The sequence below is a fragment of the Elaeis guineensis genome, chromosome 8, assembly GCF_000442705.2.
Source record: "Elaeis guineensis isolate ETL-2024a chromosome 8, EG11, whole genome shotgun sequence".
NCBI lineage: Eukaryota > Viridiplantae > Streptophyta > Magnoliopsida > Arecales > Arecaceae > Elaeis > Elaeis guineensis.
The window spans coordinates 113,201,942-113,227,255 of record NC_026000.2 but is presented as its reverse complement, the minus strand read 5'-3'; the positions used below and the strand labels follow the sequence as shown (position 1 = coordinate 113,227,255).

General features: G+C 35.7%; 1 protein-coding gene across 1 annotated transcript; it reads left to right on the top strand.

The window, feature by feature from the left end:
• Positions 1–1,852: 1,852 nt before the first annotated feature.
• Positions 1,853–2,905, top strand: LOC140851142 (uncharacterized). The gene is made up of 2 exons (XM_073242698.1): positions 1,853–2,080; positions 2,456–2,905. Exons 1-2 carry the CDS (start codon positions 1,940–1,942, stop codon positions 2,618–2,620), a joined length of 306 nt encoding a protein of 101 aa, XP_073098799.1. The 5' UTR covers positions 1,853–1,939; the 3' UTR covers positions 2,621–2,905.
• The last annotated feature ends 22,409 nt before the right edge of the window (positions 2,906–25,314 follow it).

Below are 25,314 nucleotides of genomic sequence, written 5' to 3'. Positions count from 1 at the left end.
CATAGAGTTTCAGACACATAAGACTCATAATCAGCCATCAGATCAGAAAGAAACCTCTAATGTGTGTGACCCCGCAGGTTCTAACCTAAGCCGGTAGCACAGGAACCAATTTCTGTACTAATCGAAGTGACCATCTAGCAATGGTACCCGACGATCGGATAGGTCGAATAGTCGCTATCGCAATATTCAGAACCTATGTGAATATGGTTACCGTATAATTCATCCCTTTTGACTCCTGTGTTTAGGACGACTCAGGGTTAAACTATCAACCCTGATGAGATCATCCGAATCGTGTTCAACTCAATTAGTCCTGTGACTCCTCATTAGGACTACCCTGGCCAAGGTTTTGCTAAATTGAAACACGACTGTACACAGCTCCTAAACTGGAGTGGTCAATCCCATCTTAACACACGCACCGACAAGTCAAGTACTTGACTACACCCAGCAGCCTTCCGTCACTGAATTAGAAATTCAGGTAGTCCAGTGCCTAAGTGCAGTGAGTTGCTTGCAAGTCACCGTGGCGGTTTCAGGTCGGAGGGACAGTTATACCCATATCCCATCGGAGCAAATCTTGACAGCAGAAATAGCTCCGGAGTCGGTCACGTTCAGTGCAGATGTACCATTACATCTCACCTGTATGCCATACCAGTGTCTCCACACTCCTTAGTTATGAGGACAACCAACCCATATGGCACACAACGACCTATGCTTGATAAACATTGTCGTCCTTGGTAACAACGTATCATTTGGTCGCGAACAGATTTAAGGACTAAGCGACAAATCCTCCTTTGTCGAGTTTAAATAGTCCTAAGGACTTCACCACAACATAGGAGTTCATTAGAAGATGAAACATTTGTGATGAAAAAATATCAAAATAACTTTTATTTATTTATAATTTATGTATTAATGCAAAAGGAGCACAACCGTCAACAGGCTGACGATTGACTTTGGGATACTATTCCCAACACTCTCCACTATTTCATTGACAATATAATTGAGGGTAGAGTCTTGTGAAATTGAAATAATATAGCCTTCGCTACCATAAGAGCACATAGTCATAAAAACTTGATTTTTGATATTCTTATAATCATCAATGACTATTAGAAAACTAGATGAGGTCATTTAAAATGCTGGATGAGCTCTTTTAAATCTCTTTGATAATAATAAAGAACAAAATCTTCTGAAAAATCGGAATAAAATTTTTTAAAACCGGACATTTATATTAGAAATATTCTGATCTGAATATAATGAAATTTAGGGAGGTCAAAATGAGCAAAAAATTCTTCAAAACCTGATCTGCGTCTGAAACAATTTGAGAAGGCTAGAATGGGTAGAAAATCCCTCAAAAACTGAATGTCCACATCAAAATATTCCCATCTAAGTTTTAATGAATTTGGAAGGGTGAGGATGGGCAAGAATCCCTCAAAGAATGGGCTTCTACTGTTTCTTCTAAAAAAATAGAGGAACGTAAAGTATAGAATCGGAAATATTTTATAAAGTAGGAGTGAAAGGGTATTTTTGATATTTTTTAAAGCCATCTCGCATCAAAACTAATGGGTTACGCTAGATAGAGATCAAAACTAATGGGTTACGCTAGATAGGGATCAGGAGTTATAATTTTGGTGGACAGAAAGTTTTCGTTAGAGTTAGGTCAATCAAGGTTGGCAATTAAATATCCATAAAAACAAAAAAGAAATAGAAAAAACTAAATATTCATTTATTTTATACCCGTTAATAGAAAAAATCGTAGAACCGTTGACGGAATGAGAAGCCCGATTATTTCGTCTTTCCGTTTTTTTTTTTTTTTCCTAAACCGTTGCCCACGAGCTCTCTTCAGAAAGCCTCTCCATAATAATCGAGATAGAAGTTTGGAAGGCTCTCTCTCATCCAATTTTCCGGCAAACTCACCCTTTCGGACGAGAAAAAGAAGAAGAAGAGAATGGCAAGCACAGAAGAAATGATAGGAGACGCCGACGCTTTCCCCGCGGTGAATGCCTCCAGAGAACTGAACCTTGGCGTGCCCGAGCAGTTCCCCGTCGACCCCGTCTCCTCGGATGTTGCGACTTCCAAGGAGCTTAAGGTATTGACCGACGCCTCTGTAATTAATTCTTTTCTTAATTTTGCTTTCAAATCCAAGACTACGTGCAAATAAATCCATAATAAATGAAGGAAAAGGAGGAGATTTGCTTAATAATTATGCACACTCGTATGTGCTTGTTTGGTAGGTAGCTTCTGTAATGCGGGACATCTATCTGCTGTTTTATGATAATTTTTGTTCTTAGTACGTCGGTATTATAAGGTCCTTCCTCTCTCTCTCTCTCTACTCTTTTTGTCAACGTATTATAAGGTTTGTTTGATAATAATTCTAGTTTCAGTGGAAGGGGACTGAATGAATAAATAGAAAAGATTGGGTAATTATGAGTTTTCTGAACAAAACATTGGTCTGTAATGGAAGGAAGAGGCAGAGGCAGAGGCAGAGGCGAGAGCCAAGGCGAAGGGTGATGCGTCGGAAAAGTGCGATTTGGGCGGCACTCTGACGTCGGTTCTCATGGTCTCTGGCGTGGTCGTCGTTGCAGTTGGGGTGGCATTCTTTGTCACAAAGAAGTTGAAAGAAGCATAATTTAAACAGCTCTTCTTTTCTTGATGTCAACTTCAAGTTCTTCCCTTATTACATTTAATTTTTTATTCTCGCTCTTCTTTGGTGGCCAGAAGATCTCGAGAGGTTATCATTGTCACAATAGTTTTCTTTTTCTTTTTTTTGAGATGCAAAATTTCTGAGATCAGCTGTTTTGTAACACGTATTCAAAGTCGAACAAAGACTGTACATTATAGTTGTTTAGCTGGTCGATGTTGTGATATATATCCACCATACATCTATTTGGATTTATTCATTTTCTTTTATTTATATTAATGCTGGAATTACAGAAGCAGCAGTAGTAAAAGGGGAAGAGGACATTGGGTCACAACGCCCGATCTCCCTTCTAGGAGTAGGTATCATAGTGCATGAGACTCATGCTATTATAAGATATGGAGAAGGTCAGATTTACAGAGTCTTATTTTAGAGCCTGTTTCGATATTTCGAATCCATAATATTTAGATCATAATGAAGCAATTGTATTATTATACTAAGACCTGACCTCTCGCGATCCCCGTGGGATGAAAACAAGCACCTTAAAGTTTTTTTTTTTTAAATCCCACATGATTTGACCCTAACCCCAACGGTCCCTCCTTCCCTCTCCATCATCCGTGTTTTATCCTCAAAAATAGTACATTGGATCCTCAGCGAACTTCCCAGGTGGAAATATTTTCAATAGCCATTTTTTCCTAAGATTAATAGTTAATTAGTTTTAATTTTTCTAAAAAACTTTAGTATTTAGATAAATTCTCTATATCCAAAAATAAAATCTTGAAGCTTCAGCAATCGGCAGCTACATGCATTGTAACTAGTTTTCAAAGTATCCTTTACCAAATCATGTTTATCACAACATCTATCCAAAATTTGAAATGTACCTGCTTGCTTTATCCAGCATCAATGCCAATTAAACAATACCCCATAATGTAGAGGCAAGCCGACACGAAATTGGTTTGCCCAAAGATTAAAAGAGTTTAGATTGTCTCCTCACAGATAAAAGCTGCATAAATATTGGAGAAGGCTTTAAAAACATTGTCTGAACCTACCATCACATGAACACCATTATTTAATGCATGCATGGCCCCAGAGTAGTTTCCCTGAGAATCAATGTATTTCAAGAAGGTTACTTGCACTCACATGAGAGAGAAGCCACCAAGCAAGTGGAGCCTGTCACAGCAATTCTTTGTATGTCATGCTCCCATCAGCCTCCAACTACAATGAAGTCCCTGGGATGGAAATAGATGCGAATACTGCAAGAATGTTACCACATATGAGCCGACAAAGTATTTTTTTAATCAATTTAAGTTTTTTAGATTTGCGCATCTTTTTAAATTCAATCATCCTGTTTGTGGACTTGTTCGTGGACAATCAAACTTAATACTCATATTGCATCGTTAATTGCAATTTGGAGCTTTCTCAAATGATGTAAAAATGTTGTGATTTCCATGTCTGATTTGGATGAAAATATGTGTTGTAAGTATTTTGAAGTTAGAGTAACCTCTGATTATTGTCCTGATCAGTAGCAATGTGGTCATGAGCCTCTTTAGTACGACTGCTCTATTATAACCTAAAGGATGGAGAGCTTTTGTGCCATATTTGGTGGGGTTTACTCAATCTTGTGCCTCAAACCATTGTGTGTTTTATGCCCATATGAGTCTGTGTTCCCCAACTAAAAGGGAGCTATCTTGCATTTAGACTGCATATATTCTGATCTAGCCCCATGCTTGTTATGTGAACACTTTGATACTTATTCTTCACAAACTAAAGAAAACTCCAGAACTTTGTTAATTACTTAGGCTGCATAATTTTCTCGGAAAAAATAAAAATATGTTTTAGTAACAAACTCCTATCTTCTCTCTTGATTCTATATATTTGGTGTGTTATGAATGTTTACTTACTATGTTATTGAGTTCACATGTTGCCTATTATTATCAAATGATATCAGAGATAGGACTTCTAGTAGCTCCTTTGGATGGATAGATGGTCAGTTTGTTGGAAGTGTAGTTGGAAGGAGATCAGATTCCTTGTTTAGTTTTGTCAAAGATTATTTCTTTATAGTTTTATTCTTTGGAGTTGATTGCTTATATATGAAGGACTTAGTAGCTTTAAATATCAGCTCATTTAAATAGTGCTGAGGAATTTGATAGTTTTATAATTATAATATTTAAATATTTTTGAAGTAATGTTGGTTTATAGTTAAGTTCTAGATATCTGATTATTATATTACATTCTAGAATACTACATTTTATTGATTTGGGGTTGTGACAATATGAGTTTTAGATATGTCGATGTATATATATTCTTAGAAGAGTAGAACCAAGAAGTTTTGTAAGCAATCTTCTTATGGACATCCCTTGGGAAGGCTTGCCATTAGTCAGATCAAGTAATGGAGACACTAACTTTCTTTTAATAGAGAAGAAAAATAGAAAAACCTAATCTAAAAGGATCAATAAGGTTCAGAGGGGAACCAAAGAAGGGATGCCAGGGTACAATACTGCTCAAGAAGGGGTCTACTCCCATGATAGCCTAGAATAGATTGGGCCCTATTCGCTACCCTTAATGGATGGGATAAATAGTGCACCTCTATATAGGTGTTTGAAGCTTGTTCCCCCAAGATTTGAGAGCAAAAAATTTGAATATTTTAGATTTGAATGCTTCCACAAGATTCAAGCGCAAAAAATGTGAATATTCCAGATTCGAGTGCTTCCATAATTTGAGGTATAGGTCTAGCATGCCTCTAGGTCTCTCTAGGCATAAGTAATCGAGATCTATCTCTATCCCAAAAATAGGTATATTGAGAGCATATTAGGGGCATATTTGAGAAAAAAATAAAGCAAAACAAAAAGAAAAAAGCTACACTACTAGCCAAAGAATTGTATGTAAATGAAGTCTAGCAATTAATAAGCAAGGAGTAGTAATTCAAATGAGATTACATCAGTTTTAGAAGAAATTACAAAGATTTACAGAAAGGAAGAGAAAAGTATAGAAAATCTTTGATTTAGTTAGAGATTGGCATTCTCTCTCTCCAAACGGGATCCCTTGGGGGCCCTATCTTTGCTAAGATCCCTTGGAGGCTCCTTGCTTGCTTTCTCTTCAAGAGACTAGGGTTTATGGGTGTTGATAGCTAGCTAGGAGAAGGTTGTGGAGGGGTATATCTAGACCAATAAAGCTCCATTAGAGGTAGATCTAGGCTTAAAGTTAATTGATAGAGATCATAGCAACAAGGATTTGTCTAGGTATCAAGTTAAGGAAAGAGAAAAAGAGAGTGATCAACACATGAATTAATATATTAGAAACACTCAAAACATTATCAATTAAGTCATATTAGTTTGAATTTGATGCTTCTAACTTATTTTGCAGGTAAATTGAAGATTAGGCTCAATTAGGCTTAATTTGGCCTAAACCAGCTTGAACCCAAATGCATCCAAGAGCCATAAAGGAGATCCAAGGGTTTCCATTACAATGCCACAACCAATGGTGGAGATCTAGGTGTCTAAAATGAAGATCTAGGGCAAAAAAAAAATCAATGGTCAAGGAAAAGTCAAGGAGGATCTAAAGGCCACTAATTCTTGGAATATTCTCCCATAGATTGAAGATGAAATCAAAGGCTAATAACCCACAAATCAAGCATCCAATGGCCCTTATTGATGGTGCCAAGGGGAGTGCTTAAATGGCAGATTTTGAGGAGAATTAGAAAATAATTTAGATTGGAGCAAAGAAGGAATTTCAGTATGGAACACAATTGGAAGATTCTCATTGAAGCAAACATGGAAACTCATTAAGAAGGAACCAAAGGCCAAGATCTTTAATCAAACATCCAAAGGATATCATTATTGGCACCAACCATAAAGCTTTTATAGAAGTTTTGATAGAGAATTGGAGAAGAAATTAGATTCAAGCTGATTTAGAAAATCTTCATGGAAGCAAAAGAGGAAACTCATCAAAGACCAATCCAAGGACCCTCATTCCATGTGCCATAATCTCTCAAACCCTAGCCTCTCCTCTATTTAAACCCCTTGGCCAACCACCAATGAGCCATCATCAGCCCCCTCCATACATAGCCACAAAAACCCCACGCCAAGATCCTTCCAAGCCATCCCCTCTTCCTCTCCTTCTTCCAAATCTCCACACCCATCTTCCCTCTACCAAAACCCTAGCCAGCCCTAGCCTTTTCCCCTCCAAACCATAGCCATCTAGCCCTTGTTCCATCCCTCTCTAAGCCTTAGAAGTCCAGCTCTAGCCTCCTTAACCAGCCCACACCCACACTTCTTCTTCTACACACCATAGCTTCTTCTTTCTTCCACCAAAACTTCAGCAGCCCTTCCATCCTCCTTCCACCTTCCAAACCCATAACTCTTAGACCTCTTCTCTACAAAATCCCTTCCTCCAACTTTTAAGTTTTTCTCCAAGCCATAGAAAGAAGTCTACAAAGTTTCAGGATGAAGATTTCAGCAAGAAGCTTCTTAATGGTCAGCTAGTCATCACGTTCTTAAGAGATCTCTATAATCTTATTTTGATAGTATGCTTCCTTTCCTATATTTTATATTTTTATTTTAATATATAATAAATACTTATTTTATTTTCCTATATCTTTCATGTCTTTATTTTTTTTGTATAAATTTTTATTCTAGAATAATCTATTACTCTTGGGATGAATTGTGATCTATGGATACGGCTTGTGCTCTTAAGATAGATTATCTTTAAATAAAATTTTTCTTTCATTGTATCTAAATAATCTTGACTAACCTATAACTTTAAAAGACGAACCGTGATCTAAGGGTACGGATCATACTTTCTAAGATAGGTTATATCTTTATTGGTTAGATCTAAGCAAAGACATGTTAAGAAGGGTACTAGTTGTCTAACAAGAAAATAGCTAAAATCCTAAGAATTTCTTCCCATACTTGCCTTCAACCTTTACTTAAGTTCTTTATTTACTTATTTAATTATCAATTTAAGTAGTCTTTTAATCAGTGTTTATTCTGCTCTCTCTAATCTAAAAATAAATGACTCAACTATAATTAACACGATCCCAATGGATACGATCTTGACTCACACTATCTACATAGTAGTGAGTTAGAATTATTTTTCAGTACCTACGACAATGATTAAATTTTGACATCATTGTCGGAGATCGTGTTTTAGTTGCTTTGAGTCTATAAAAAAAAAAGAAGTCATAGACTAATACTTCATAAGCTATTTAGGGGATTAGAGATCTAACTACAAAACCTAACAAGTGAAACTAACTAATTTAATTTTGGTTGTGTGTCAACTAACTTGGACATCTTGATTTTTTTTCATAGCATCTTCATAAAACATCTTAAGGGCACTTAACCCAATTAAATAAGAAAAAGTGGGGATTCAATCACCCTTCCCTAGCTTGAAAATCACCATCCTGTTTTTGCATTGATCTAAACTTTAACTTAAAATTAATTAGACGTTGGCCCCTAAAGACTTTCGAGCTCAATAGGAGAAGGAACCCTAAGAGTTGAATCGGATTAAAGTTAGTCAGTTTAAATGATATTTAGAAAAATAATTTAGAAACAAAATCTCGAAGGAAGGTGGTTATTTCTATTCATTTATCTGGCCAATATTAATTGATTTCTAAGAAAAGCAATGGGGGGACCCCTACCAACCTTACACTTATCTGGCCAGTTGAGTGGTTAATCTTTTACTTGGAGTACTTGAAGGCGGCTTTGGAACAGTTAAGAGCTGTCTAGATCTGGACAATCCTTAGCTAGGGTTAATTGCATAACTTGATTAGTAACTCACAAACATTAAACCTAATAAAACTTCTCTCATCTATTTCTTAGATTTAGGACTCTCTAGGTTCTTATCTTTAGAATTTCTTTCATCCTTTTCTTTTATCTAAAAAATAAATAAAAAATTTAATGAAAATTAAAATTTTTTGTGTTTGCTCTAAGGTATAATTATAGAATTTATACTTGGATGCTATTCATTATGATCCGAGATTCAACCCCTATATCCTGAAATTGAAAGAATCCTTAGAGCCAACAGACTTAGAAACATAAATCAAAATCAGAAGAATGATCCACATAGATAGTTGAAGAAGTACTTTATTCCTTCTATATATACCTACTTTCCTTGCATTCAGGTGCCTCCAGTTGAGGCAGTTCAATGTGAAATCAAGTCTAGTGTCATCCAAATGCTCTCATTTTTGTATGGACTTGCTAATGAGGATCTATACAAGCATCTTGATGAATTCCTTGAAATTTGCTCAACAGTTAAAATCCAAAATTTCTCTAATGATGCTCTCAGACTGAAATTATTTTCCTTTTCATTAAGGATAAAGATAAATATTGGCTGAACTCCTTAGATACTATAACTATTTCAATCTGAGATCAACTTCAGAGAGAATTTTCAAAAAGTACTTTCCAATAAAAATAAAAACTAATCAACTAAGAAAAGTAATAACTAGTTTTTTTCGGTGGGATGGGAAGATGTTTTATGAGATCTGAGACAGGTTGAAAGAACTGATTAAGAAATGCCTCCACTATGCTGTACCCAAATGACAACTGGTCTAGTGCTTCTATGATGGTCTGTCAAAGAAGCACTGACAAATGGTTGATGCCTCATGTGGTGGAACTTTCATACTAAAAAATGAACATGAAGCCTAGCAGCTTTTTGAAATATTGAGTGAAAATTCAATGCACCACATTCCACTGCCAGGAGAGACCCTCCTAGGGCTGAACCCTCCTAGGGTTCAATCGGTTCGATTTTAAGTGATTTTTTCAAATTGAACCAACATTTCGGTTTAAGAGATTTCTAAAACCAAATATTTTATTAAATAAATCGATTTCTTTAGTTGATTTTATATTAGTTCGTTTTGTTCAGGTAGCTTTTCTAAATATTTGAATGGTTTGAATAGCTTTTCGATTTAAGTGGGTTGGTTGGTTTCATTTCTATTTTTTATTCCTTTATTATGGCCCATAAGCAAGTCAAATTTGGCCCAACTTCGATTGAAATAGGGCTAAATCAGCATTTCATATTCTATAATTTATATGGACTAGGTAACTTGAATCTATTGTTCCTAAAATAATTCTAGAATATCTATGACAATCTAATCATTAAAAAACTAACTTGAATCCATTATTCCTAAAATAATTTTAGAATATCTATGGCAACCTAATCATTAGAACTATTAAAATATAAAAGTGACTGAACCATGAAAAGAACATACTTTGAGAATGGTACCTCCATAGCCAAAAATATATTACTAAGTGCTAACAAAAGGAGACAAAATAGATAAATATCATCCTCAAACCATGGCAACTATAACTAACATCCCAAAACCATGGTATTAGCAAAAGTCAATGCAATAGAAGGCAAAGTAAAGTTCAAAAGACAAGAACATAGTAGCATCAAAGTGGAACCATGAGTTTCAGTCCACCATAAGCTAATATACCTGTAACATATTAAGAACCAAAAATCAATAATACACACACACACACACACTTAGGGATTATAATTACTCACCATAAGAAAAAAAGAAATAGGAAACTTCTCATGTGTCACTCATCCACTGATTGGATCCCCTTTGCAGCAAATGCTGAAAATAGAATATAAGAACACAGTTAAGGCATTGATTGTATAAGCTGAAAATAAAAATTAAATTTTAAATTTAATTATCATCTTCTAATTCTTCAAATTTCTTAATGAGATTTGCCATTTTCGTAAGTGTAATTGGAGAAGATTGTAGCCAAGTTTGAGCACACATAAGAGCCTCCACCATCATAGGAGATAAAGAACTCCTATATGTATCAAGAACACGTCCTCTTATGCTAAATGCTGACTCAGAAGCAATAGTTGAAATCAGTATGGCTAACACATCTGGATCCACCAAAGAGAGGATTGGATATTTTTTCATATTCAACTTCCACCAAGCTAATATATTAAACAAGCTATTATTTGGTAGCTCACAACCATCAGATAAGTACCTCTCTACCTCTATCTTGCTCTTAACATATGTTCCTCCATGAGATGCTTCGTAAAAGAAAATGTCCACAACTGACACATATCCAACTCCATGTTATCACTCATAGAATTAAGTTTCTGTGGCTTTTCCTTTAGACTAGAACTTGCAATAACTGATTTATTGCCATCAAAATCAGAATAACAATCATACAAACTTGTCAAAGTATCTATCATCTTCATAAGCTGGCCATCAACAAGAAAACTATTTGCACCATACAATTGGTCAAAGCAATACTTCACACATTGTACCTTGTATCAAGGATCTAATATGATAGCCACATAAAGCAGTAAATTGATATTATCAAAATTTTCTCAATATTTGTTAAACTTTCCCAACATGTTACTAGCCATTGCACGTAATGAGACATCTCTATTTTTACTCAAGCTATCTAACATTGATTGCATTGAAATAATTTCATAAAAAAATTGATTGGAAGTGACATTCAAAATGCCCGAGATCCTCAAAGTTACATTATAAAACACTTTCAAGAATTTGATAATGACCCTAGCTTTCTCCCAATCTAAAAAATCAGGTGGCCCGATATTTTTTTTCTTCTTTGGCTTCTCCTTCCCTTTATCCTTCCTCTTTTCTTTCTCTTTACCATTCTTATTCTCCCTCTCATTCTCTCCATTACCCTCATTCTCATCATGGCCTCTCCATTTTCGTCAAAGTAAGCTAGATATCTTGGGTCATCCTCCTCCAACCGGTCAAAAACTTTCTCAAATTTCTCAGTAGCTAGCAGCATCAAATAGGTGGAATTCCACCTAGCTGGAACATCTAAGGTAACAAGACTTTTTGTCTCAATTTTTTGCTTCTCTATACACTTCATAAAAGCAATAAGCCTAAAAGGAAAGGACCTCACAGCATTACAAATCTGGATAATTGAATCATTGTGCTCCTTCAATCCTCAGTGACAATAAGATTTACTATATGTGTAGTACACCTAACATGCAAAAACTAATTATCCAAAACCTTATTCCTCCAATGTTTAGTTCTTCCTTTCAAGTACTCAATAACATTATCATTGGAAGCAGTATTATCAACTGTCAAGCAAAGAATTTTATCTACACCCCAATCAAGCAAACAACTCTCTAGAATCTTTCCTATAGTCGATCCTTATGATCTAAAACTTGACAAAAGTTTAATATCCTCTTGTGGATGTTCCAATCACTATCTATCTAATGAGTAGTCAAGCACAAGTAGTTAATATTTTGGACTGATGTCCAAGTATCTGTAGTTAAAGAAAGCCGCTGATTCTTGATAGCTTGTTTTAATTTTTTCTTTCTTCTCAAAATATAGATTCAGATGTCATTCGCTACAGTAATGCGACAAGGCACTTTAAATTTAGGTGGCATGGCCATGCAAAATTTTTTAGGTCCATCTGCTTCCACAAACCTAAACGATAACTCATCTGTTATAAATATACTTACAAGGGCTTTTCTACACTCTTCTTGACTATACATCACTACTTTCACTATATAATTTTCATTTATGTTTTCTGTCTCATCTAATTTATCTTTTTTAAGCTCCATATAAAGAGTTTTTTGTCTTTTATCCTCTTCTCTAAAAGGTCCATCTTGACACTTTGCTAAATAATTCCTCAAATTACTAGTCCCTGACTTTTTTGAGTCAGACGCATAATCCATTCCACAGTAATTGCAATATACCCTTGATGTTTTTGTATCTTTTGTAAAATGATCCCATATAGCTGAATCTTTTCTAGAACCAATATCTCTCTTTCTTTTACCATTCTCAGGGAAGGCATAGCTCCAATCACATGAGCTTCGGTTGTGTTTATGGTTGGTTGACCCTTCATAATTGTTGATTTATCACTTGTTGATGCAGCCATCTACAATGCAAAAAAAGTAATAAAAATCATAAATAACAAATTATAACTATCATTTAAAAAAAGGATAGAAAACACAAATACTAACTAATATTTAAAATACTTGGTTTTAAGTGTTGAATGAATGACTAATTTATCATTCACAATACTAACTAAAATCTCTCATTAAATATATACGTGAGTCAACAATCATCAAAATAGAGTTTTTTTTTTCACTTACTTTAGTGGAACTTTAAAACACAAATACTAACTAATGTTTAAAATACTTGGTTTTAAGTGTTGAATGAATGACTAATTTATCATTCACAATACTAACTAAAATCTCTCATTAAATATATACATGAGTCAACAATCATCAAAATAGAGATTTTTTTTTTCACTTACTTTAGTGGAACTTTATACAATAATAACGAAATACTTATAGGAAAATGACAAGTTCCTCTATTTTATTAACTTAGAAGCATAACCCATTGTCCCTTAGTTTTTTTCAATTTTAGATGGATAGAGAAAGAAAGTTGTGCAAGTAGATTATAAAGAAAGAAAAGAAAACAAGAATACAATAAGTAAAAAGTGTCTATATTAACAAAAGTAAAAAAATCTAATAAAATATGACTCTATTGAAAAGTATTCCAAAATCCTAGGTTATTAGAAACATGATACAAGCAATAGATTTCAGGTTTTAAAAAAAATAATTATCTATCCAGAAATAATAAATATATTAAAAATATTCATAAATCTATGAAATATGGTTAATGATTATTTTTATATGATGAATCTTAATTAAAAAACCTTATTTACCTGAACAGCCAACGGCCCAACACAATAGTTCATGAAAAATTGAAGAGATAGACTGATAGAGAGAGAGAGAGAGGGAGGGAAGGGGGGAGAGAGAAGTCATAAAGTTTTCTTACCTAAGGTCTGGACAGTCAACGTCGTCCATGGTTTATGAAAAATTGAAGAGATGGAGAGAGGGAGGGAGGGAGAAAGGGAAATAAAAAGTCATAAAGTCTCCAGGAGGGGAATGGTCATAAACGGAGAAAATGAAAATTAAGGATTTTGGTATTCTAAGGTATAGAAAATTAGGAATATAAAATATATAATATAAATATACATCATTTCTATTTTATTTATCATTTCTATTTTAGTTTATCGGTTCGGTTCGGTTTAAGTGGATCACATAAATTAGTAAATTGATAATCAAACCAAAATTTTAGTTTTTCTATTTTACTCAAATGAACTGAACTAGTTAAACTATCAAACCATCATATTCCGTTCGGTTGGGATCAGATTGAACGATTTGGATGGTTTGAACAGAATATTTTACACCCCTAGACCTTTCCATGACTAGACCTAAATATGGTGGCATTTATGAAATTGGTAGTTCAATAGATATTCATAGTAGAGTGAATGAATTATCTCAAAAATTGGATCGATTACTACAAGTGATACCTAACAGCACCCCAACCACACCAATGATAGATGTTTATTCCATATGTTCAAGTCCTGTACATACGTTTATGATTATCCTGCTGATCCCAATTTTTTGAGTTTATACATAAACAAGTAAACAACCACAAACTTAGAATAGTTATAGATCAGCCTTACTCAAACACCTACAATTTATGCTAGAAAGATCACCCAAATTTTTCAGGACAATTCCAACCTGTGGTTAATTTGGTTACTTACAGACCCAATTTTTAGGAGACAATATCAGAGCCCATCTACTCTCAGCACCAAAATGTTCCTCCACCTTCTCCTAGTAACCATAGTTCAACCATTGAGGAGAAGGTCTTAAAAATCTTAGAGAGATTGAAAGTCAATGCCTAAACCTTCCATTCCCACACTTAATCGATAGCCAAGCTAGAGACTCAAATAGGTCAATTAGCTACTGCCTTCAGTAGGAGGGAGGAGGAAAAATTGCTCAGTCAACCTGAGATTAATCCTAGGGTCAATATAGGGCTGAAAATTTTAATGCCCACAAAACTTTTCCTGAACAGGTCAAATCTATCATGACTCTTAGGAATGGTAAGGTCATAGAATAATAAAGTGAAATCCAAAAGATCAAAACTAATGAGAAGTTGATTGAATCTGATTATCAAAACCAAGGATAAGGAGGACCTTAAGGCAAGGGATGAACCAACATTGTTAGCACCACCTCAATTACCTAGAGCTCCATTTTTGAGTGCATTAGAATCCTGTACGCCATTCAATAAGAATGGTAAACTAGATGAAATATTAGAACTATTTAAATAAGTTTAAATCAATCTTTCCCTTCTAGATACAATAAAACAGGTCCCGATCTATGTTAAGTTTCTAAAAGATTTGTGCACATAAAAATAAAAATCTCGAACACAAATCCCAAATAAAGTTTGCCTCACTGAACAGGTCAGTTCAGTCTTCCAACATGCTATCCCATATAAACTTAAAGATCTAGGTGCCCCTATCATTTCTTGTGTCATAGGTGAAGGATCGTGTAGACGCATCGGATTAGATTGGATCGGATCAGAGGTAGTGAAATTTTAAAAATTTTTCACCAATCCGACATGCTACACATAGATCTAAATCAGATTTATTAAGCATTAAATAAAATATATCAGCATGCAATAAATCAAAGGTGATCACATCATCTTGCGTGGGTAGAAGAACACCACATCTGATGATCAGTGAATTTGAGGTTTGCTATTTTGCCACACACGTACCAGACCTCTATAGGTATCCACTCAGATCTGATCTGTGATGCTTTCTCATTCTTCAATCCATTCTCTCCTAAATGGATCTGCAAGCTCCTTGATCATATTCGAATCTAATATCTGATAGGGCTCCGATCGAAGCTTGATCACAGCCTCCTCGCTCCTTATGTAGATCTGATGGCCTTCGACACTTCGAATCCATTAGATGGCATGTCCAACATCCTTGGATGTGGAAGAGCTTTAGATATTAGAGAGAGAAGAGAGAGGAGGCATGGAAAGAAGGATGGGAGCATGAAAAATTATCTATCAACTGTAATATCTTTCAGTTGATCAAAAGGAACCCCTTTTTATAGACATCTAATCAAATTAGGTGCCTTAAAATAGAAGGATTCTCCTAGGTCTGCCCCACTCTGATTTCTCTCTTGTTTTATCACACAAAATCAATGATAAATTTAGATTGGCATGGAGATAGGATAAGGTTATTGTCGCCCCATTCCAATCCATATCTGATTTAAATTCAAATGGTTTAAAATTTGAAATTGAATTCAAATCTGAATTTGAATTCAATAGAGATCAAATCTCTTATCCTCATCCATTAGTGGATGAGGCTTATCCCTCTCCCTCTTCCTTATCTAAATTTGGGTGACACACATGGATCAAATCCATGTAGGCATGAGCCCTCTTATTGGTCGAATAACATTGGGTGGCGCCAACATTTGGCACCCCATAAACCTAATCTAATTAGGTCAAATTCGAATCCAAGTGAACCAACATTTGGAACCCAATTTGAGCTTGTATCTAATTGATTAAATCCTTTCTAATAGAACCTAAATCAAGTAGGAGAAAATGGGTTTAATCATATGCCAGCATGGTTTCCTTAGACCTAAAGCTAGGACTCAATTAATCCTAACCCAATCAGACTACACTTAGCCTAATTGCAATCCTAGACCAATACCCTTGTTTGTGTGACCTAATAGGTCAAATTCTGTTGGTAGTGAGATATGTTATGATCTTTATCAGTAATATCATCGAAACTCTTTTCGATGGATCAGAACTCATTTCAATTCACCCAATTAAAATTATCAATCATCAAAATAATTTTAATTGATCCTACAATCCATCAGTGACACCTAGCAGTATGTAATGACGATCCAGCAAAATTGAAAGATAAATCTCTAGGTGTACTTACTGTATGATTCGGTTCTTCTATCGTGAGTTTCGATAGGATCGAGATCAAGGTTAACTCATCAAATCTCATCACTATCATATGATAGAATCCATTGATTTGAGTCTGATATGAAATCTAATAGAAACTATCTTTTATCTTTCACATTACCAGGGTCATGGACTTTTAAACTCAATCTCATAATCTACATAGGACTACTCCTCTATCGAGGTCGATAGATCCTATCTTAGTGCAATCCAATTCCTATAATGAATATATTGCAGCCAACATACACCTCAAGACTTCATATAGCTAGGAGTCCGAGTTATGATCCAGTCAAACTATAGTACCCTTAAGGTGAATGGCTAATGCACCTCAGGTCAATAAACTAAATACACAACTATAGCTATGAACGTGTCACTGATGAGAAGTTAGACTTCCTTGTGACTGTTCGTAAATGATCACGCTCTGTATCTTTATTCTTATGAGCATCTGTACTTTCATTTCGATGTCTCCACACCATAGATTCAAGACTCATCTATCCGAAAGAAGCAATCATACACTAATCTTCTAGATCGATCACCATCCCTGTGATGATCCTACGATCGAATGTAATTTATGAGTTAATTAAGATTAGCACATGTTTCAAATTTTAACTCTTAAGAATATATGTTATCATATTATTAACTTAATGAATAATTTACAGACACTATAAATACAATGTGAATGAAAATAATCTAATTTTATTAATATCAAAGTCAATTTATAAAATATGCCCCTAAGAGTTTTTTACAAGTGTCAGTCAATTTGACTTTTAGGGCATACATCTAACAAACTCTCACTTGCACTAAAGCTAATTGGTTACAAATCTAATTCTTATCTTCTCAAAGTGGGCTTCAGTCTTTTACTGGCTCAATTACTTCGTCAGTGGATCAGCTACGTTGTCTGTGGTGTCAACTCTCTTCACCTTGATGTATCCTTTCTCGAGGTAATCATGGATGAGGTGGAACCGCAGCTAGATGTGCTTGAATTTTTGATGAGATCTTGGCTCTTTAGCTTGGACTATGGCATCGTTGTTGTTGCAGTAGAGTGGGATGGCATCTGATGGCATTACACCTAGCTCTGCAATAAAGTTCTTGAACTAGAATGCCTCCTTCATAGCTTGCGACGTGGTGATGTATTCTGCTTCTATGGTAGAGTCTGCAATCACAGTCTGCTTAGAGCTTTTCCAGCTTATAGTGCCACCATTGCACAAGAAGATGCTTTATGATGTCGACTTTCAATCATCAGTATCAAACATGAAGTACAAATTTGTATACTCCTGCACTTTAAGTTCTCCATTTTTAAAGACAAAAAAATATATCCTTAGTCCTTCTCAAGTACTTAAGGATATATTTCACAAAACTCTAGTGCTCTTCACCTGAATTCAATTGATATCTACTTATGACGCTCACTGCATAGGCGATATCAGATCGTGTACAAAATATGGCATACATAAGGCTCCCTATAATGGAAGCATAAGGGATCTTGCTCATACGTTCAATCTCTTCTAGTGTATTAGGGCACATCTTTTTAGAGTGATGAATACTATGTCTAAAAGATACCAGACTCCTTTTGGAGTTCTCCATGCTGAACTCTTCAATACCTCCTCAATGTATATCTTTTGTGATAATCCTAGCATCCTCCTAAATCTATCTTTATAGATCTTGATCCCCAAAATGAAGGATGCCTCTCCTCGATCTTTCATGAAAAACTCTTTAGACAATCGAACTTTGATCAAGATTAATATGAAAATATCATTTCCAATCAAGAGAATGTCATCCATATACGATACAAGAAACATGACAGCGCTCCCACTAACCTTTTTGAAGACACACGGCTCCTCCTCATTCTTGATGAAACCAAATGATTTAATTACATTGTTGAAATGAGCATTCTAACTTTCAGATGCTTGCTTGAGTCCATAAATGGATCTTTATAGTTTGTAAACTTTATAATCACTTTCACTGAAAGTAAAACCAAGTGGCTGTTCTATATAGATATTTTTCTCAAGATATCTATTCAAGAATGCCGTTTTCACATCCATTTATCATATTTCATAGTCGAAATATGCTACAACGGCAAGCAATGTGCGGATGACTTAAGCATGGCTGTAAATGAGAAGGTTTGCTGATAGTCAATGTCTTCATACTGATTATACCCTTTCACCATAAGCTTAGCTTTGAAGGTCTCTACCTTTCATTTGTCCCTATCTTTCTCTTGAAAATCTATTTACACCCAATAGGTACAATACCTTCAGATGGATCTACCAAGGTCCAGACTTGGTTTGAATACATCGAATCAATTTTTGATTTTATTGCCTATAACCACTTCTCAGAGTCGATATCTAATATCACCTTATTATAGATTTTGGGATCATCTCCATGTACCTCATTTTTTATGAGGAATATTTTTTCTACATTCTCTAAGATAATACCTAAGTATCTCTCAGGAAGATAGAAAATTCTACTAGACTTATGAAGTGGAGGAGGAAGTGTGTGGATCAGCTCAGACTGAATTGGTTCCTTAGGTTCTAAGGCTTGCTGCTCTAAAGAGCCTTTCTCCTCGAGCCTAATTTATCTTCCCATGTCTGCATTTTGAATAAACTATTTTTCAAAAAAGACTGCATGTTGACTCACAATCACATTGTGGTCTTCTAGAAGATAGAAATAATATTCTAAGGACTCCTTAGGATATCCAATGAAATGAGCTCTAAGGGATCTGGTATCTAACTTGTTCGTCTATTGTCATTTGAAACGGGCCAAACAATCCTAAATCTTGAGATGACTCAGACTCAGTTTCTTACCATGCCACAGCTCATATGGTGTGGTAGGAACGTTTTAGATGAAATCCTATTCAGTACATAAATTGCAGTCAAAAGGCTATGTCCCCAAAGAAAAACAAAAAGGTCTGTGAAGCTTTTCATGGAACGGACCATATCTAATAAGATCCAATTTTTTTATTCTAAAATTTTATTGAGTTGAGGCATTCCAAGTAGAGTCCACTATGAGACTATGCCATGTTCCTTGAGATAATCCAAAAATTCTTCACTAAGGTATTCACCTCCTCAATCTGATCGAAGAGTCTTAAGAGATTTTTCAATTTGTTTCTCTACTTCATGTCTGAATTCTTTAAACTTTTCAAAGACCTCAGACTTGTGATGCATAAGGTACACATATCCATACTGTGAAAAATTATCGATAAAGATAATGAAATAAAGAAAATCTTCCTTGGTCAGTACATCGAATGGACCACAAATATTAGAATGCACCAGGATAAGTATTTCTTGTTGGGTGGATGTCTGGTCAGGATACTATCTTTCAAGATCTTTTTGGTACTGCACGATGCAGCAGGAAGCAAGAAGAAATAAACAGAAAATAATCAAATACATGGATCGGCCAAAAAAGGACTCACCTCTACGGGGCATGCAAACTTCACTATGAGAAAAGAAATATTATAAGAGGAGATCTCACCCTCAACCCTCATACATCTAATTTTTTTCTTATAGAAAGTTCTTCCTCACAAAAGCTCTCTCTCTAGGAAGCCCTCTCTGAACCCCTGAAGTGACCACTGTCTGCTGTCCAGAAGCCTCCTGCTCCTCCTCTCACAGCGTCACATAGCTCTCTCTCTTCCTAAGTCTCAGGTCTTCATGCCGCACAAGAAAACAATGCCACCATAAACCTCCTTTCATTGATCAGGCCCTTTAAAGGGCTTAAACCCAAATTAGATTAGGATTAGAACTAATCAAGCACAATTAAGGCCACGGATTATCAGATCAAGACCGCAAGCCATCCAGACTGTTCGATCGCATGTCGATCCACAGAATAGTGTCATGGATCGCATGAAATATGTGGGAAACACCCATGTAGTCCACGCACCCAGTCGTGGACCGCCCGAACCATGGTGGATCGAAAAAATAGGCCCCTGGGCCGCGCCCGCCTGGGCCGGGGTCGGCCTGCGCGCTTGCGCACTCGGGCTTGGGCCGCACCACGCGTGCTCAGGCCTGGGCCGGCCCGCGCTCCTGGGCTTGGGCCGAGCCCGCTCAATGGGCCACGCCCTGCATGTGCCCAGCCCGCATACTGGCTCGCCTGGGCCGTGCCTCGCCGCATCACCGCCGCTTCGCTGGCCCGCTGCCGACAGTCGATGTCCCACCTCGGGTTCTGTGCTGACTTCAAAAGTGCGTATCTTCTCTGTCCGAGCTCCGTTTGGAGTGATCTTGTTCTCGTTGGACTCTTTTTTTCATTGCGGACCTCGTTGTGGGCTTAATATGAACTGAATCTGAAGACATCAAATCTTAACTTTTCTGTAATCTTTTTTCATGTGTTATAAAGGACAGCTTGATTATTTTTTCTTGAAGGCATGATTCACAGACCAGATATGATTTCGAAGTCAATGGACCTAATAGTCTAATTTTTTTTGATCTGTTAATCCTGTCTTCTCCAATGGTGACCTAGCCTTAGGCACGACAAATACTTTTCATTCATGTTATCTCTAGGATGTTTAGAACCTAGGGCATTTACATTTTGCTCGACATAATTCACAAATACATCAACATATAACTAAAAGAGACCGTTTATAAGAAACCACTACCAACTTTATTATTTCAAAAATAAATGTTATAGTGGCTCTTAAAGAAACTAATTACATAATCTTCTTACGTTAAGCAAGAGATAAAAATTAGATTCTTGCTCGCAGTAGGCACAAAGTAACAGTCTCTTAATAATAAAACATTCTTCGATGGTAGTCATAAAGAATATGTTCCCACGACCACAGCAGCAACTTTTGCTCCATTTTCGACATATAGAATCATTTCACCATCCCTTAGCCTTCTGCTATCATCAAGATTCTACAAAAAAGTACACAAATGAGCACTAAATCCAGAGTCAAGCACCCAACTAGATATAGAAGAAATAGTTAGATTTGTTTCTATGATGAGCATACCGTCAGAAGGTCCACCTTCTTTTTTGTTCTTCAGGATCACCAGGTAAGTAGGGCAGTTCCGTTTCTAATGACCATCAGTATTACAATGGAAACACTTTCTCTTCTCAGCGGCTTTCTTCTTTGAAACTGCTTTCTTCTCCTTCTTCTTGCTCTCCACCTTCTGCTTCTTCACAATTTTTTTTTTCTCAATAGACTTTCTCTTAGAAGAAGAAGTCTGCTCTACAGTAAGTATAGAGCCTCTTGAACTCTTCAAGATTCCCTCAGTAGTGATCAGCATATTGATCAACTCATAAATGATGCACCGGATCTTATTCATACAGAAGTTTATAATAAACTATCCATATGAATCAATCAAGGATTGCAGAATCAGATCAACCTATAAGTTCTTATCCGTGGATATCTCGAGCTTCTCAAGCTTCTCGAGGTCCTTGATCATTGTCAAACAATGATCATGAACGACTGCCCATCATGCATCTTCACTTTGAAAGTCGCTTGGACACTTCGAAGTGAGCTGTATAATTTTGTTCACCATATAACTCTTATAGATGAACTAGAATTTGTCTGACAGTCCTCATATCCTCATATTGGTGCTGTAATTTATTAGACATTGACACCAATACATAGCACCTAATCTTGTTGTCGTCATCCAACCACTTCTTATGAGACGCTCTCTGATCAGCGGTCGGACAGGTTGGAAGAGGGGGAAGGTCCTGATCAAGGACATAAGCCAATTTCTCGAAACTTAAAATAATTTTTAAGTTTCGGAGTCAATCCTTAAAATTTGATCCAGTCAACCTATTGGTTTTTAGGATTCTGGCTAGGAGATTGGAAGCAAATATTATTCCTGTAGAGAGTCAAAGTTTCTATTTAGATTTTGTAATTGACTTAATCAATTTATTTTAAAAATTTTATTTTAAAAATAAATTTGGGCTCCCACTATTTTTCATGGATCCTTACACTTTTTAGGTAGAGAAACGAAAATCTCCACAACCAAAAGTTTCTAGTGGATGCTTGTGGTCTCACTAATTGATTCATCACCTCACCTAACAGTTATTGGTGATGGGTCAATTGATAAGTGGACTACTCTTATCTAATTTTCTCCAAACATGATGCAGCCATCTCCGGTCTCTAATTCATGAAGCCTTACTATGCCCGAAATATTGGTTCATTTCTTAGTTAAGTCAGACTGATTGTTTGCATGAAATCGAGCCATCATTGAGACCCTCACCGCATTCAAATATTGAGTCCAACCCCATCTCCACTCTATAGCATTTCATGCCTAATAGTCTGGTTGTATCTTTTGATGTAACTGAACTACTATATCTAGTCAAAAGTAATCAACTCCGAAAAGGATCCGCACAACTACAACAGTGGAAGACCACTAGACTTAATATTTTATTAGAGAGATTTGATTTAGGTCTCTTCCTTAATTAGTCATAACGATTATGACTAACCTAGTGGCATGGGCTAACTCAAGTTCAACAAGTAATCTAACACAAAATATAATCTCCCGAAATGGCCAGATAAGTTAAAATGTGCAGGGGTCTCCCTTTTGCTTTCCTTAGTAGGTCAGGCAGCAGAATCAATTAAAGAACCACCATCTATGTACTTATCTTAGACATCAAATTGGTTGATTAAAATTGATCAGGTTAGCCTATTGACTTGGACTTGAATCACTGAGCTGAATTAAGTCTTAAGTTAATCGATAACATATGCCTGTTGTTGCTCCTTGAATTGATTTTGATAATTACAAAGCATTTGAGGGGGTTACTAATGATTTTGGCTTGAAAAAAGATTTATTATTTTTCAGAGGCAAAATCATAATTTCACTAAGTCCTAACTCGAAAGCCTCAAGAGCAAGAATAGAAGATTTATGATCTATTAAAGAAATTTCATACTTTTTGGATGTATATTTAAAAAAAAATAATATTTATAAAATTGAGTCGACCCCATGAGTCGACTTATATCAAATGGGGCTGAACGACATGCTATTTTTTGACTGGCATATCCAATTGAGTCGACCCTATGAGTCGACCCTGTACATAAGTCAACCCTATGAGTCAACCTCTGTTGCTGTGCATGCCAAAATTATAGAATAATTATTTTTTTTCTATACCACAGAAGTCGGCCCCATGAGTTGACTCATGTGTATGAGTCGACTCCTGCGATAGAAAAACTCCGTAACGGCTAGTTTTTCAGCTCATTTTGGCACATTTAATACTCATTTAATGATCTCTAACAGCTCTAAAACTATCCAGATCACTCTCCACCATCATTTGAAGCTATAAAAGGCACTTAAAGGAGGGAATAAAGAAAGTTTTTTAAGCATTCATTTCAGTCCTAAGCAAAGAGCCTTCTTGAAGTTACAGAAGCTTTCATTTCAAGTTCACCAATCCCTCAAGAGCTCATTCAAGTCTTCAATAATCTTGAGGAGAATTAGAAAAGCTTCTTCATTATTGTGTAAAGTATATTTAAAATTTTATTTGCTCATTAAAGGAGCTACATTTATATTTTATGTGATTAACTGTTATACTCTATTTTTGAGTTAATCTTTAGTTTTGGAAGGATTCCAAAACTTAGAAAGGTTGGTCCAAATCTTGAATCAGATTGTATTGGATTGGCTTGTACTCAAAAAATAAGTGTTCTAGCTTGAGATAGCTAGAGTCGAGGTACCGACATTGTATTCTTTTTGAATACGGTTTAGTGGATTTAAATTCTCAAGTAGGAGCTTGGAAAGTGGATGTAGGTGCAAGGTTGGTATCAAATACTATAAATCTTATTTATTTATCTTGTGCTTACTTGCTCTCTCTTTCTAAATTTTTTTATCTTCTTGCATTCTTGCGTCTATTTTTTATACCCTACTTAAATCACTCTCTACATATATCCTACTTATTGTTATTTAATCCTCATAGTTCTAGATTAATTTTAAATTTTTAAAAACTAATTCACCCTCCCTCTTGGGTTGCATAGTTGGGCAACAAGTGATATCAGAGTCCGGTGCTCTAGTCTTACTTTGATTTAACCATTAAAGAGCTAAAGATTTATGGTAACTCAAGTTGGTGCTTCACTAGCCGAGGGGCAGTCTACAAATCAACCTTCACTTTTCAATGGATCAAATTATATCTATTGGAAAGCTCGGATGAAAATCTTTATTTAATCACTTGACTATGATATATGGAGTATCATAGTAAATGGATCACACACACCCACTAAAATAATTGATGGTGTGGAATCAACCAAATTCGAAAAAGAATGGGATGAGGTTGACAAGAAAATGGCTCAACTTAATGCAAAAGTCATGAATATTTTATATTGTGCTCTAGACCTAATGAATTCAATCATATTTCAACATGCATGTCAGCTAAAAAATATGGATAGATTAGAAGTAACTCATGAAGGAACTAATCAAGTGAAGGAATTAAAAATTAACATGCTTGTGCATAAATATGAACTCTTTAAAATGGAGTATGATGAATCAATAACTAAAATATTTACTCATTTTACTGATATTATTAATGATCTAAAAAGTCTTGGTAAGTCTTATTCTAACAGTGATCTCATGAGAAAGATTCTTAGATCTTTACCAAGGACTTGAAAAAGTGACTACAATCCAAAAAGCCAAAGATTGAATATCTTACCTTTGGAGGAGCTTTAGGATCGCTAATGACACACGAGCTAAGCATGAAACAACATCAAGAAGAAGATGTCAAAAAAAAGAGGACAATCCCCTCAAATTCACTGCTCAACTTGATGAGAATCCGATGATACAGAAAATGAAGAGCAGGATGAAGAAATGACCCTCATCACTAAAAGTTTAAAAGATTCTTGAAGAAAAGAAGATAAGGGATGAGGAAGAGGCCACCCATAAAAGAAAAATATAGCAAAGAGAAGGATAAGGAGCAGCCCCTTATTTGTTATGAATGTAAGAAGCCAGGGCACTTCAGATCTGAATGTCCACAACTTAAGAAGGGCCCCAAGAAGTACAAGAAAAAGGCTATGATGGCT